We start from the raw sequence: 16526 nt of genomic DNA, 5'->3' as shown, positions 1-16526 counted from the left end.
CTCCCACCAGTGGTCTGCGTTTGCAGGATGTGCAGCCGTCTGCATTCACAGGATGTGCACTTTTAATTTTTTAAAGTGATTACAGGGTAGAGGGGGGGAAGAGAGAAGAAAGGAAAGAAAAAAAAAAAAAAAAGCCAGCCCCAATCTGGAACCTTTCCAGGTTTTGCACCAAAAAAAAAAAAAAAAAAAAAAAAAAAAAAAGACAGACACACACCCCAGTATCTTAAAATAGCGAGCAGGGAGGGGAGAGGAGCGGGATCCTCCCCGCCCGGCGCAGGGTAACAATGGTGCTCGGCGGGGAGCAGCGGGGCCCTGATTGACAGCCGGGGCGTCCCCAAAAGGACGCGCAGAGATGCTTATCGCCGGGTTTATATAGCGGGGAGCCGGCGCCGCCGCCAGCGCGGCGGGAGCGCAGCGCCAGCGCAGCACCAGCGCAGCGCAGCGGCCAGCGGGGCGGCCGCGGGCAGGCTCGGAGGCGCCGGCCGCCCATGCGCAACCGTCCGCGGGCGGCGCAGCCCCGCGCAGCCCCGCGCAGCCCCGGGGCCGGCGGGCGGCCCCGCCATGCACTGCCAACCGCAGCCGCGGCTCGCCGCGCCCGGCCGGGCCAAGGCAGGCAGGCGGCGCTACAAGACCTTCATGATCGACGAGATCCTCTCCAAGGAGACCTGCGATTACTTCGAGAAACTTTCCCTCTACTCCGCCTGCCCGGCCCTCCTGGTCCGGCCCAAGCCGCTGCACTCCTGCGCCGGTAAGCCTGCTCGCCGCGCCCGGCCCGGGGGCTGCGGGGGGGGCCGGGGTCCCCTTCGCAGTGTCCCCCGGGGCTCCTCCGAAGTCCCCAAGTCCCCGCCGCTACCCCCCGTTTCACACCCCCAGCCCGCCCGAAGGCATCGCGTTGGCTCCCCAGGGAAGGGGGATGCTGTTTGGTCCAGCTGCGGGGCACATCTGGGGGGGCGGCGGTGGGGTTCAGCCGGGATCCCCCTCGGGAAGGATCCCCGGGAGCAGGGATCCCTCGGAGAGCAGCCTGGAGCTGCTGCCGTCCGACCCCGGGGGTTGGATTTATCACTGCCAGCTGTGGGAGTACAAAGAAATTAACAGAAAAATGGAGGAAAGGAGAGAAAAAAAATGCTCGATACACAGTTTTCCTACTTTACATTCGCCTTTCCTTTGGAAGAAGTTAGGCTGTTTTCTAACAGCAAAGATCTGAAAAATATATTTGTCTGATGATTTTGCAGGCACAGACAGCACAAATAAACCTGTGCAGCTAGCTCTGCCCCGTACGGCTACCACTACTTTTAATCCAACGTGAGCAATTTGGTCTTGACGATGGGAATTATTAAATCTCACAAACAGATTGGGCTAATGTGAGCTTTTAAAATCCCATGTTAAAAGGAAAAATATCATTCATACGATGCATTCCAGATTTTAAAAAAAGGGGGGGAAAAATCCCTCTTTCTGGTGAAGCAGGCTTTTTTCCAGATTTCTATTCTTCCCGTACGGCCACATTTCCAATGGTGACACCTCATGCCTTAAGAGAACCAGATGATGAAAGCAAAACTTAAAAATAAATTCTTCATAAAATCATAGTGGTTGAAAAATATTTGCAAAGGGCTAATTCCCAGTGAAATTTTATAAATTCCAAGGTCATAAAATTTATTTTTCCTTTCTTTTTCCTGGGAAAGTTCATTTCATGTTTGTTTTCAGTGGTGTTTAAAAATTGAAGGCCTGTGCTTTGGCTTGGGTTTGTTGGTTTGGTTTTGTATTGCTTGGCTGAATAGAAACGAGAAGGAACTTTTCAGGTCTTTGTAGAGCAGTGCTAGTAGCAAACTTGCTGTTCGGGTAGGCTAAGAGCCCAACAAGTAGAGTACACCCTTGGTCCAAGCGTAAGTCTTCCCCCAACCTCAATATTTATTTTGTAAAAAGTAATTTTTAGCCATCCAGAAGTGATGAGGAGGCCAGATCAGAATTAAGACTCGTGATGATCAGCTTTTGGGAAGAAGTTACTTGCATAGCGTGATCCTCATTCAACGTGTATTTCTACTGATCGATTAGTGCGTGGCATTCCTCGCCTTCTCTAAATAATTGCTGACGTTTTTATACCAGAAGATCTGGTTGTTAATCAAGATATTGCTGACAGGGGTATTTTTTAGAGCTGATCCTTTACTACCGCACAGACGGTGCGGTTCAGCGCTTGGCCGAAATAGGCATGAGCATCCCAAATGGGTTCGATGCGTGGCAGCTCGCAGTTAGCGTAGAGGGTCTGATTCTGCCCGCATCTGAGTCTGTGGTGTGACTCCAGAGTCGTCAGGCTGCCAGGGAGAGGAAGGAAATCCCTATCTCTGTACAGAAAGAGGAAGCATTTGGAAAAAAAAAAAAGTCCCTTTAGCACCCAAAAGGAATATTAACCTGAATATTTACCAGCAGCCAGAAGCACGTATGACTAACTCAGCATCGAAACCCCACAGCTTGAATGTCACCTTCAGGCTAAGGGGTCCTTGATGTCTTTGATGGGTGGGGTGCTCCCCGGCAGCTCTTCTGACTCTCATCACCCCCATGGGAAAAAAGAGAAAAATTATTTTAGTACATAGTTCTGCGTCAAGTATAGCAAACACTGTCTTTGCAAGACTAATATATATTCATTAAATAATCATTAATAATCCTGGAATGATTCAGCAGTGGATTCTGAGTGATGCTAGCAAGGCTCTTGTGGTTACTGTTCAATTAAAGCCTTATTTCTCTTTGTGCCTGGGATCTTTAATGAATTTGCCCTCAAGGTTGTGTTTCTAGCCCAAGCTCTGGCCTGTCCCTGTGTCAGGGTGGATTGTGAAGATCTGCTCCTGGTGGTATAAGCTTGATGGAGTTTCTGTGCTTGAGACCTGAGGTACAGAGAGAGATTCACTTGCGGGATTAAAACCGTAGAAGAAACTGCTAAAAAAGACCACACTTCCAAATTGTAAGTCTTCTTATAAAACTTAAGGTTTATAGGTATAATTAAAGTCCTATATGTATTAGGTAATGGGAATTTTTTTTTTATTACAAAAGAGAGGAAATTCTGTCATTGCCTAAGAAATGGACACCACCACAAAAAAAAAAAAGTGAAATAATTTGAAAAATATCCAATACAGATCTGTTTAAAAAAAATGAATCGAAACAAAATGACAGAAAACCAACCAACCAACCTAAAAACCGCTTAGGGACTAAAGACTGCAGAAACACAGCGCGGTGGCATTTAACTCCCAGCTTGTGTTTCCTTAGTCTCGTGAGTTCATCAGGAAGGGAGGGAGCACTTAGTCTGTCTCTTTGCGGTTTAAAAAAAATTAGTCTTAACCTAAATCACAGAAATTTACCTTGCCAGGATAGTTGTAGCTGGGACATGGGAGTGTTTGAAAGAGTAATGAGTAATTAGTTGCTTCAGCTGACATTCTCTTCAGCAGCACGGCTGTTTCTCGAGTCAGGAGTCAAATTTTGTAGGCATTTTCATGGGCTAAAGAGTTAATTTAGGTTCTTTCATCTTGGGTGAAGTCAGAGGAGTCTGATACGCCTTTGTAATTTATTTGGAGCTGAAAGATGTAAGATGTTGTAGTCGCGCAGCGGGTGTATTTAACAACATCCTTTGTTAAGTGATCTGAAAAACATCGGTAACCAAATGGAAAATATTTTTTTCTTTGCCTATGATCAAATGCTAAATATTTAAGCATGTGCAGCTGAACTGGGACAAAACAAATTTCTCAAGTAGAGGAGGGTGAGGGGTGGAAGGAGCTTTTTGGACTTTTCCTGTCCCTCGTGAGGTCCAGTGCTGACATTTTAGTGGTACGGAGCATTCGGGAGGTCTAGCGCAAAGCTCACCGGTCTCACTGGGGAGACTCCTGTTGCGAAGAGCTTGGAACAAGCCCCAGCCAAAATTTTTCTTTGGAAAGAAAACTCCCTGTAAAAAGGATCCATCGTTAGCTTAAAATTTGGTGTATGAACATGTATTGTGGCAATTACTGAGCCAAATAAACAGGGCTGAAATCATACTGAATGTGTAACAAAACACCAGCCCAGGTTCAGAGCCACTGTGATTAAAAAAAATTAAATAGTAAAATAGAAATATCTTCAGATGGTGGTTAATACATCATTGATTTATGACTTTTTGGACTGTAATGACTTCATCAAAACATTATTTATTTTGTTTTGTGATAGTTATGACATAATACAAAAGGCCAATAAAAATAGATCTAATTAATTTGTCTAAGTAATGATTACAGTGTTAATGTGTACTGTGCTTGGTTTGTTAAAGTGACTTCTGAAGGTTGCTTTCTGAGTCGCGTCCTATAGGAATCGCTTTTCAGATCGGCTTTATGTAATTTTTCAGTTTTACATTTAAAAATATTTGTAGGCGAGTCTATACCAATTCTGGTTTGTTTCCTGGATTTTTTTAAAATCTTGGTTTAGCAATACCTTCAAAATCCAATCGCCGTATTTGTCGTTCTGGGCATGATAAGGAATCAAAGGATGTTGTCAGTGTACAGTGTTGTGAGGTCAGACTGAAAATGCTTCATATTTACCAAAGTAACTGAAATCGCTTGAAAAATAAAAGCCAGGGTGGTCGTGGCCGGGGGTGGGGGGAGGCTGTGTGCCATCCCTTGCGATAGTGGAATCCGTGACATTGCATATTAATAATCAACAGTATTGGTCTTGCATCTTCTAAACTATCTGCATGAATTGAGATGGCTGGATTAAAAAGAATTGCATTGTCTCTTTGGAGAGAGAGCTTTTAAGAGTCTTTGGTTTATTTTAGCGAAGTTGCTAGTACTTAATATTTATTGTCTGTGCTGTGTCCTATTCCAGGGCTTGTAAAAAAAACCAACAAACAAATAAAAAAAAAAAAAAAACCTCCTCAAATTTGGAAGTATCTTAGTGATTTAAATCCCAGTGAACATCAGTGCAATTTATTTCCATTTTACATCAAGGTTTTTTCCTAGTGCGTATCTCAGGTAGGACTGCGCTGCTTTCTCTTATATATATATTTCTCTATAACTAGAAGGACACTTTGCAGGAACGTAGTTTTACAGGCACAAAGATGCCTTATTGCTGTGGCCTTACTTGTTTTCTACTTGGATACAAAAATATTGACACCTCTGTAAGGGGAGTTGTGCTAAAGGCAATTGTGCTGCTCTATGTATATTTAAAAGTGACACAACTTTTGGAAGTGGGCATAACCTTCATTTCCTCAGCTCGGTTATATCTTCTTGAAAGTTTACTGCTTGCTAGTTTGTGGAACAAATTGCCTTTGAAGAACACTAATAATTATGATTTGTTTCCTTGAAATTCTTATTGGGGGTTTTGGTTTGGCGGTTGGTGGGTTTTTTTGATTGTTTTAGTGATTTTTTGAGGATGAGACTTTGTTCAGTATTTGTGCGGTTGGGGTTTTAACGTAGGCGGGTATCTAGTATAGAATTGTTCAAAATGTGAATTCTTTTTTTCCAGTTCTCTTGTCTGTCTTCTGTTGGTTTATCTTAGGATGAAACTGAGAACTGCTTATCCACAAGTTGTTGGGTTTTTTTTTTTTTGAGCTGTCATTTTCCTGGTGTATTTGGTATTTTCTGGACTGAACTAGGCGATAACCTGCAGTCGCTGGTCCGTGTGGGGAATCCTTGCTTGTGCGATAAAGCGTGAGCTGTGGTATTTCTGGTCCTCACCTCAGTCAGTCTTGTCAGCCTGTTGTAGGAAGCCATGATGGGAAAGTAGATTTATTGCATCTTAAAAGAGCTCATGTTTTATGCGTGACCTCACAACGCGATTCCTTTTGATTCCCTTCGAAAAGGCCTTGATGTAGGCAAGGTTTGGATTTGCTCTGGGATGTTACTTAAAAGTGGGCTGGAAGCTGTTTCTTTTGCTCAGATGCTTGCTGAACCTTTTTCCTTTAAATTGAAGGGATCCTGTTACAGAGATCCTGGGGGAAAGCGGGGCACTGTGGGAAAAGAAAGCGGAATCCATGTCGCGTCCATCCCAGCGCGGGGAAAAATGAGATGCCATCCATTCAAAGCACATTATCTGAAACGTAACAGCTGGATTAATCCCATTAAATAAAGCTAATACAAAGTTGGGGGTGTACCTTCTAGCAGGCTAACTGGAACCTGAGGGCACCCAGCCTCCCGTCACCCCTGGATGAATTGCAGATGTGAGGGTTTCTGCGGCATCCCCATCCTTATTACAAGGTGCTGGGAAGAGTTTTGGTGTTGTGGTGTATGAAGTGGGTGCTCTGGAGTCCTAGATGTCTTAAACGGGTGCCTGCAATGGCAGGAGCTGGGACTCGATGACTCACAAGGTCTGTTGAAGACCTGTGTCCCAAAATGTATCTGTTGAGGGAAGCGGGCCAAAATTAATATGCTTGTTTATACGGCAGCAGGGAGCGATAGGTGCCAACTTAAATTGCCAGGCTGAAAGTGTCTCTGTGTGGAAATCTACATTGCTGCAATGCTGTTGGGGATTTTTTTTTTTTTCTGATTGTTTGTGCAAACATATGAAGAAAAAAAGAACTTTTGAAAACCGCCTACGTTTATTGAGTTTAGCTTACAAAGATAAGTATAATTGCGTAGTTTTAATAGCAAAAAGTAATGTCAAAATGACAAAGGAAATCTATTAATCCTGAAAAATACAAAGTGTTGCTTCTGTAGATGTTTCTGCTCCAGTATTAGGAAAGCTGTTGAGTATTCCTAATAAATTTGAGATAATTCAGAGATTATGTTACTGCATACAGATCCTAAAAGATGCAGTCACATTTACGCTGTTGTCTCGAAGTGCTCGTCTGAAGACCTAGAAAAGTCAGAATTTGCTGGCGGGACTCTCTCCCCGCTCCTATAGTGTGATTTATTCAGCTGCAACCTTAGGAAGGTCTGAGTTTTCTCGAAACGCTTAGCCAAATAACTCCCTGTCCATTTTAGCCCTACAAGAAAACGACTTTCTGGAGCAATCACGCTGAAGATCAGTTTATCAGCTGAGGTTAACTGAGCAAACGCTGTAGCTTTGAATGTGGATTCATCTGTAACTGCTGAATTCAGGGCACAAAATTTCATTTTAAAGAGCTTGGTGTTTTTCAGGATGTCCACCTTAGTTTTTACATGTTTTGATGTCTTTAGCAGCAAACAGTTCAGAAATGCCAAAAAGTGGCATATGGGCGATAATAATGGGCTGGGTAATAATAGCTATATACTCGGAGAAGTGTCTGTAAATTTTCTCAATCAGATTATATCCAGTATCAAAGGTGGTATTTCAGAAGCAAAGGCAGATCAGAATCTGGCCTCGGTTAGGATGATCAGGGAGATCTGGTTCTAAAGAAGTTTCAATGCTAGACACTAAAAAATTTGGAATCAAGACTGAATTTTGCGGTCTATATCTCAGTACAGTTAGTAGTGAGTAAAAGAAATTAATGAAAGGCAAAACTACGTGGAGCAAAACAGAAAATCACACCCCAGCAATTGCCATAGAACATACTGTGGAAAGTAATCGGCGTTGTGGTTGTGGTTAAGCACGAATAAGCACTGTGGAGGAATGCTATAATAGGAGGTATTAATGAATGTGGGATTCCACTTGGAAAATTGACACCTACACCTTATTTTCTAAAGCCTCACGGCTTGCACTGAAGCACAGTTTAAATCCCTCCGTGCTGACGTAGGTTTAAACGCTGTAGGTTTGTAAAATTGTCCTCAACGTGGACACTGCTGGTGGAGCCCAACTGCGCGATGCAGACCTGGTGCCGCAGCTCTCAAGTTGTTGCAATGGTTATTTTTATGACTTCTATTCAACTTGCTGCCGTGAAATGCAGGAAAAGACAGATTTGTCTGGTAGAATAAAAGTCCTCCAGCATTGCTGCTTTCAGTACCAGCTGGGGAAGTTGGGGAAAAAAAGAAGTAAGGCCATTTTGAGCCAGCATGTTGTGTGAAACTCCTGCTCGGCTCACCGGGCTATGGGGAACAGAGCAGTAGCTATGGACACTTTTTGTTTTTATTCTGTTTACCCGTGTTGAGCATTATATTTGTTTTCCAGTGAAGCAGCATGCTGGACATTTAGCTGTACCATAACCTTGGCGGTGCGTTGATGGGAGTGTTGATCCACCTTCAGAAAGGGGTCAGTGCCGGTAGGAGTGTTGGAAGCAGGTTTGGATGATTGAACGAAATCTCCAGCTTTCTGACTTGCAGTTGCTTCCATGCTCTCAGTGCAAGCCTGTGAGGAAGCAGATTTGCACGCAACTGCACGTGAGAGATGGCAGAGCTGGTCATCTGGAACTGATCTTCACATCAGGAACCGATCTCTGTAGATGCCTTGCTCCATACACTCACTAGAGTTGTTTCTTAATTAACCGGTGGCATTTACTGGGTTACATTTACTCCACTCTTGCTCACTGTTGCTCAGTTGGTCTTAATTGCTTGAGTCTGACGATCAATTCCTTACGCTTATTCCCTTGATACCTTGTCCAGTTAGAGAGGACTGTGCAGCCCTGCTTGGAGGAACTGGAAACTTGGGCTCTGCGTTTGCAGACGGTGTACAGAATTTCATCACATCAAAGTGAAAATGCTCGGAACCGTCAGAAAAATGGATGTTTTGGTTTGTTGGTAGATAGAAGAAATAACAATCACCTGTCCTTTTCAGTTCAGAGTGAAGTAAAATATTTTGGATTTATCTTGGCAAGTTAAAAGTTTAGAAAAGTGCGTGTGCGAGGAAAATCAGATCAGAGAAAATACTTGACCTGGAATAAAATATTGAAAACATATCTTCTGAAGGCTGAAACAAAACTTTCTAACACTTTCCCTTTTATGAGGCATTTGGCAGAGCAACGAAGTTACTTTCTGTATCGCAAAATATTCTCTTTTTTTCTTTTTCTTTTTTGATGAAAGGAAGTTACAACCAAACGTTTTCAGTCAGTTCTGTTGCTGCAGCTGGAGTGCAGAAGCCAGAACACGTTAACACGAGCTTCACATGCTAGCAAATACTGGTTCCTTGGAAAACTTAGGACCCGGTTTGTGATCTCAGCTGTATTTGTGTAAGTCAGGACAAAGTCCGTAACAGAACAAGATAATGGGAGCTGAGGAGTAGATGCCCTGTGGAGAGCGGAGCACAGCATTGCGTCACTCGGACGAGACAGACCAAGTTATGCCTCCTGCTGATGGGCACGACGCGTCCGCTCACGCTGACTTACAGAGGAAGGCATCCCCTCTTTGCATTGCTTGCATTTCTTGCCATGGTGTGTCTGATCGCTCCCACCATGGATTGCATGGGTGAGACGAATGTGAGAGGTTTCAGAGCAGCTTAGCAGCAATAAATCGTGAGGTCATACTAATATATTACCGTCCAGGGAAACATTGGGGATGGATTTCTCCCTCCCAAGTTACCTATTATTCCTTGTGTTCCTAGCTCTCTGGGACAATCTAGCTGAGAGGCTTCTAGCCCTTGTTGAGTGATGCGAAATTCCCAAAGCTACCCTTCAATGCCATTGTTAAAAATATAGAGAGATTTGGTGTTAGGACCTGGCTAACACAGTAAATATTTAATATTTACCCATTTTCCTTTCATACGACTTAAAGTTTTGACTAATTCTTGGCATCTTCTCCCTCGTTTCTCTTGGCCAGAACGCAGCTCAGAACACACCAAGTGAACAGTTGGAGATATTGTGGTCAGGTGTGCAGGTGCTCAGTGCTGAGAGCAGTTTAAGTAACTGAAGGGAAGGATGAAGAACAGCCTTTCCCCAAAAAATCCTCCATCTTCCCATATGTGGACCCCTGCACTGGTGCTCAATCTCTCCCAACTGCAGTTAGCACGTCCTGGTGTTGCAAATGAAGTTATATCCTTGCTGCTTCTCGTGTGTCCTCTGAACGTATCCTGGTACCCAGAGGGGGCTGGGTGATGCTGGCAGAACATGTGCCATGAGGATGCGAAAGGTGTGACTCTGCTCTTGGCTACCTGATGAGACTTAATGAGGGTGTTAGTGTTCTTGGGGTCAGTATCCATTAGTGGTCTGTGTAAATCTCTCTGAAGTGTGCTGCATGGCAAGGCAGTCCAGCATCTCTTCCTTATAAAGAAAATAAAACCCGCACACCACACACCACCACCCCCCAATTAATTCCTTTTTTGACCTCTTCATACCTCTTCATAGTTGGCATTTTTGTAGATCAAATATATATTATTATTTCAGTAAGAAGAAAACAATTTCAGTAAAAATAACAAGGCATTTTCTAGAAGAATATTCTGGCATACATGGTGAGTGGGAAAATATAGTCTTTTTCCCTGTACAGGATTTTTATAAAACTATGGTTTTGGCAGTACTTATTTCCAGAATATTTGAGCTCTATCTAAAACACAAAACCTGAAAGAACGCTACCCTTAACAGCTCCCGGACAAAATCTCTGCTTTGTTTTTTCATTTTTCAATTTAAAAATCACAGTTTGGTGGTTGTTGGTTGTTGTTTTTTTTTTTAAGGAAGGAGAAAAACAGTTTTCAAGAACTTCCTATATAACAAAAATAAAATTCCCTTTGAAAATGTGATGACAGAAAATTTGCAAATACATATGCTCTTTTTTTCTGTGAGATTCAGAGCAACAACCTTACAGTGACCTTAAAATGTGTTTGGATGTCTGAATTCAGGTCTTACCTTGTAAATTCTTTAACATGTCAGTGGGTTTTATTCATGTAGTTAGTTGGCTGACTTCAACAGGACTACTCATGCAAAGGATTTCAACTGGAAACTCTCGTATTTGCCCTGTAACTCTGATAATCTTGCTACTCATTTTGTGGATTTGCTTCAAAATAAGGGAGTTTTCAATGTAGTCATCAAGTCATCTTTAAACGCTTGGCTCACCATTTGACTTTGGGTATTTCTCCTAATGATTATCTTGCAAGTTACGGGATAGTTAATGGCTACTTTTCCTGCTGAAGCAAATTCTTTTTTAACTGGGATTTCACTTTACAGTAGTTGGATTTCATCGATGGTTTAATAGACATCTTCAGATCTAATGTTGAAGCAAGAACAAGTCCCTGTAGCTTCCAGTGGGGGGGGGACCTATTGCCACACCTGGTGTACAACTGCCTACATTTACACATTAAAAACCAAAACGCTGTTGTGTAAGCACAGAAGCGTTGAAACCTTAATAGGAGTATCTCCTTTTCTTTTACAAGACACAGAACCGTGTGTGATGTGTTTGTGGTTACTTAAATAGGGTATTATATGACAGACTAACCATTCATCTGAAGCAAAATTAGCAGCAGTGGTACTTTCTTATGGGAAATATCTGCTTGCACATCGTCCGTGTCACGTACGTGTAATTGCATCACCTTATACGTCTTTAGGAAGACGTGGTGCTGCGGCTTGTGTTTACTCACGCGGCTCAAAGAAAAATATGAAAAGTCCCCCTGAAATAGAAACAAGTAACGTAATGGTTGATACAATATAATGGTAAGAAGTCTGAAGCAAATGGGGTTTTTTTGGCCACACAACATTTGCGTGAGTTTGTGAATGCATTTTGCTTCACCCTTCTGTCTGTTTTGTTCGAAACCTCCTCTTGACAGCTTTGCTAACAGTTCATTTTGTTCCTGTGGTGACTAAATGGTGGAGGAGCTGATATTTGGAGGTTTCTGTATCAGCAGAGGACGGCACTAGGCAGTTTGGATATCTGCCATCTGCTCTTCGTTGTGCTCTTTTGCTTTTCTTACCCAGATTTGTTGTAGGTTGCTGAATAGCAGTTGAATTCTCTGCTGAGGGATAGGAAGCCACTCCAGAAGTTAGAAGGGTCGGTTTTACCTTGTTGGACTAAATTACAGAGCAATCATGAATGATGGGAAGGAGTCTGATGAAGTGGGTGAGGAACAATTGATGGATTATTTTAGTTAAAATTACTTAGAGCCCAATCCAACTCCCACTGAAGTCAATTAAATCGTAGTTGGATCAGGGCCAAAATGAGTCAAATCCAATTATGCCTTAACTGTAAACATATTAAAGCGCGTTATTATAAGGCAGTTTAGCACTTAAATGACATTTAAAACAAAAGCATTCATGAAATCCCAGACTGACCGTGTTCTGTTTGCACGGTTCTACTGAAACCCTTTTCCTTGCGGACAGGGACCTCCGAGGCTGGTGCCTGACCCCTTTAGCGCCTGTCTGTTGTGAAGAGATGTCCCAGCCATTGATACTGCAGATGTATTTCTATCTAGCAGAGACTCCTGGCTAGAGATGGCCTGAGAAGGGGCAGCAAAGATGACTGAAAAGGGATTGTAGAAATCCTGGTGGTGTTTCATCTAATTGTCAGGATGTAGAGAGCTTGCTTGTGTAAGTATCAGCTCATAAACTTTTGCATGAGCTAATCTCAAAACTGTGAGCGTTATGGATATTCATCTTTTGTCTCAGCTGAACGAAGTACAGCATCCAAAATATTATTTAAAAAGAAAGAACCTACGTGATGAAAAGATGGATTTATAAATACGTTCAAGTTTAACAACATATGGTGGTGTTTTCAGAAAATCAGGGAGATGATCTTTTCAGTTGTGATTCATGAGCCTGCTTTAAGGCAATTTATGTATTCTTTTATAAATTCAGGATTGATCGTCTTTGTTCTGTCCTCAGAATTTCTTCTCACCATCCATTTTCCAGCAGGACAAAGGCATCTCCTGCTCTTTGGACCACTTCAAATTTGGCAGTCTAGGGTTTCCTGGCTAGCGTTTGCCTGACGGGGTACGCTGTCTCAGGAGGTTTTATTACTGCATCCTAAGTGCCATCCCTAAAGATCTGTCAAAATTTGGGGACGTGGCAAGCTGCGTATACAACAGGGAATAGCTATTGACCGGGGTCACTCCTGTCTCTCTGAGCAAACTAGATTTGTCCCCACAGACAGACAATCTCCCAGACTGATCCCAGACGATCAATGCCAAGCGCCAGGACCGCGGCAGGGTTTGAAATGGGTCTGATTTGCTTACTGTCTGCGTAAGCAGCTGCGTTTCAAACGAAAGATGGGGCCTGATCCTTGTTGTAACGAAGGACACGGCATCGTGGTGGCTCTGTGAAAGGTCTTTGTGGCGGATGGAGGTGTTGGATGTTTGCAGAGCAGTGAGAGGACAGAAAACGGGCCATGGGTGGAGATGAGAAAGATCAATTTGATGGCACACACAGCTAGCATGGGAGCGCTGGGGTGTCTTCAGAGCTGTTTAGCTGGCTAAATGGGCTTCATCTTTAGTCTGTCAAACTCAGTTTGGCAAATTATTTCCTATTCTTTTGTGTTGTCACAGTGTTCATGGTGATTTTTCCTTTTTTTGTGTCCTTCTCTGTTTTCCATGTTTCTATTAAAAGCAGGATCAATTAATAGCTTCCACTAACGCTTTCTAAAGAGCTTGCAACTATGAAATTTGAAATGTCTGTCTTTCAGAGAAGGGTAGAAGTGATACTTATCCAGCAGTGTTACCCAGGAAAAAGGGATACAACCATGATAAACATAGATATAGGGCTTGTATGGCATGTACTCAGAGGAAATGATACTGCCTGTTTTCTTCCCCGTCACTAAACAAAGATGCTGCCATGAAGGCAATAGAGGCAACTTGATAGCTATAGTTGATTCTCTGTGGCTTTAATATGTTTGAAAAAAACGATTTCTGTGATCCGTGCCTCATGTTACAACTTGTAAAAATGCGTTAAAATCGGTTGACAGCTATTTAAAAATGGAGCGTTACTATTACCTGTTCACAGATACCGAGTGCTTAGTGCAGCCTAGGCGTGATTTGTTTGACTCGCATTAACTCACCAGCGACGTTAACTTTGGTATTACCTTTCAAGAAGCAGAACCGATGATAATGTTTTTACCTGCTGATTGTGTTTATCTCCAAGTGATGCCTGCAACATAAAAACGGTACTTTCCCGTAGTAAATTACAGGATAGAAAATCCTTTTGGATGGTGGAATATATCATTCATCACGGTGTCTTGATGGCAACTTTGGTTGAAGAAAAACATTTCCTTTAGGGGAAATATCTTGGGAAAACTGATATTTCTTAGGAAGCAGAGCTGGTGCTGAGTTTCTGAGTACCTCTGCAATGTTTTGAACTTCTTGCTGATGATTTGCCAGGGCACAGCCAGCTTTACCCTGAAACCAGTCATGCCTACAAGGCATTCACTGAGTATTTTTTACAAATGAAGAAAGTTACAATGGAATAGCTGCTGCTGCCTATTGCTGCTTTGTCAGTTAACCTAAAAATCCATCAAGAAGAAACTGGAGTGTTTGTTTCCAGTTCCTGGCACGTAGCTTTAGCGTGGCTTAGAATGTGCTGGACTCTTTTCTTGTCTTCTCAAAATATTTGTTTTCCGCAAAGCCAATCATGGGTCATTTGCCTCCAGTAATTGATACCGACACTGGAAATGTTTGTCCAGTTGATGACAAAGTTAATTTTAAGTGTTTGAGAAGTTATTGCCTCTGGTTAAACGGGGACCAGTTTACCCATTGTGAGAAGATTTGAATACATAGCTCATCTAGTTTCTCTCCACAAGAATTTTCTTCATTCAGATGTGTCACTCTTTACAACAATCAGTAAATAGTGAGGCTTGTGTATTTTAAATTCTAATTTAATTGTTTGCATGCTGCAGATTATGTCCAAATACTGCTTTTCTCTGTACCTCTTGATTTCCCCCCTATCCCCACTTCTTATTTACTCCATGAAGTCAATAGAAGTTTTGGGTGTGTAGAAAAAGAAAAGGAATTGCATCAGACTGCAAATATACGAATGTTTTCTGCTGAGCATTCATTTAGCCGGCAGCCTGGGACATGCCGCTGTTGGGAACAGGGACAACCGAATGGAGTTTGTGATTTTGCAGAGCCCGTGGAATAGCTGAGGACTTTGCAGTGGATGTGTGGTGGTTTGGTCGTCGTTACTTGGCGTTGTCCTTGACCACTACGTGATGTGGAGCTGCTCGCTGCATGCCTCATCTTTCCCATTATTTAAAGGAAAAGAGCAGTTCGCTACAGACTCGTGTAAAGGAGTGTCAAATCCTTTGCTAAGAAGAGAAGCCCAAAGTCATATGGGTGGTGGGGATTGCGTATGTTTAACTGTGCTTTTTGTAAGGATTGATTAAGTACAAATAAAATCCTTATTTTTTTCCCCACCAGAGCAAAGTCTGTAGAAGGAAAGGGACTTCCCCACAAATCACATTAAGATAGGTGTTAAGGCAAAGCTGCATTTATTACTTTGTAGGGGTTTCAATTCATTTGTTAGCAATTTTTATCCATCCTTTGACACTTTACTGCACTTTTTTCATTCTGTCGATGCCCTGCTGGGTTTCTCAATTTGCTCTTTCGCTGTCTTCCTTCCCTTTTCTCCCCTTGAGCTATTTCTGGCGATCTCCCCTCAGCACAAACTGCAGCTGATAATGTTTGAGTTCAAGTCGAACTTTCGAACCCATGACGTCAGGTTGGTTTGGAATTAGGCAAAACCAGTTTGCCCATCCCTCGTTGTAAAAGGGTTAATCCTCTAAACTATTGAGAGACAAGGGCAGGGAATTATGAAAGCAGACCCTGTTTTATAAGCATTTGTATTGCCAGCGCTTGAATACCCGTAATAAGTAGGTTGCTTCTGTGATTAATGACTGTGTTTTACATGCTGACGATGGATGATGTGTCTTATTGTAGAAGCCATTTACTTTTATTTGGTCTCCTCACCCAAGCAGTACTGGAAATGAGTTGTTAATGTCTTGGTGGGAGTATGTTTTCTTCTCAACAATTTAATGAAAGGTGATCCACAAAGAGGAGAAAATAATTAAAATTATGCCCTTTTTTGCATCTCTGTAATGTGTGCAAAGACAGCTCATGTGGATTATTTTTTATAATACAGGATTTTTCTTTTTCAATAAAGAGATTCTTGCGTTGTTCCCCCCGAGTTGGAAGGGAGTAGGAATGTGTCGTCAGTCTGAATTTGGAAAAGGCAAACTATTCAAATGTCTTAAACACAGCCTGTCTTTGTTTTATTAACTTATTTTTAATAAAGGACTAAAATAATTTGAAATCTTTAGTTATTTTGAGCCAATTCTTGTATCGGGCTATATGTTTCTGATTTTGCTGTAGTTTCAGTTGCACTTCTTTCCCCCCCTACGTCATGTTGCACGTGTAAAGGAGGTGGCGAAGGAGTATGTGTGGTGGTGTGAATACACGGGCCAGGCACAGAAGTAATCTTTTTATTAAACCTATATGCATTCCATGTTGCATCCATCTAACTTCAAGATTTTCATTTCTGTATAATGGCTTAATAAAGGAATGAGTAAAAAGACTGAAAAAAGCACTCATGAATTAATTGGAGAAAATCTGTTTTAAGACAGCAAGATTGGTTGCGGCGCCCAAGCAAGTCTTTCTAAAGCTCTACATAAAGTGAAAGACCTTGGATCTGGCTTCCCAGCAGATCTCGAATGGAAACAGACAGCTCTGGGCATTTTGTTGATACTTGGAGAGAGAGAAAGATGAGTAGGATTTTAAAACAATAATTAGAATTGAAATGCTTTTTCATATTGGGTTCACCAAACGTAACTTAAAGG

General features: G+C 42.4%; 1 protein-coding gene across 1 annotated transcript in view; it reads left to right on the top strand.

Annotated features, from left to right (window-relative positions):
* Positions 1–278: 278 nt before the first annotated feature.
* Positions 279–16526, top strand: part of BARX2 (BARX homeobox 2) — a 35145-nt gene continuing 18897 nt past the window's right edge. Inside the window, exon 1 of the mRNA XM_005437607.3 lies at positions 279–748. Within this exon, the coding sequence (XP_005437664.3) occupies positions 562–748 (187 nt within the window). The 5' untranslated portion in view covers positions 279–561. The remainder of the gene's footprint in view (positions 749–16526) is intronic.

This window comes from Falco cherrug, chromosome 17 (assembly GCF_023634085.1).
Source record: "Falco cherrug isolate bFalChe1 chromosome 17, bFalChe1.pri, whole genome shotgun sequence".
In the NCBI taxonomy this organism is placed as follows: domain Eukaryota; kingdom Metazoa; phylum Chordata; class Aves; order Falconiformes; family Falconidae; genus Falco; species Falco cherrug.
The sequence above is the reverse complement of the archived record's forward strand: the minus strand, read 5'-3'. Positions and strand labels throughout refer to the sequence as shown.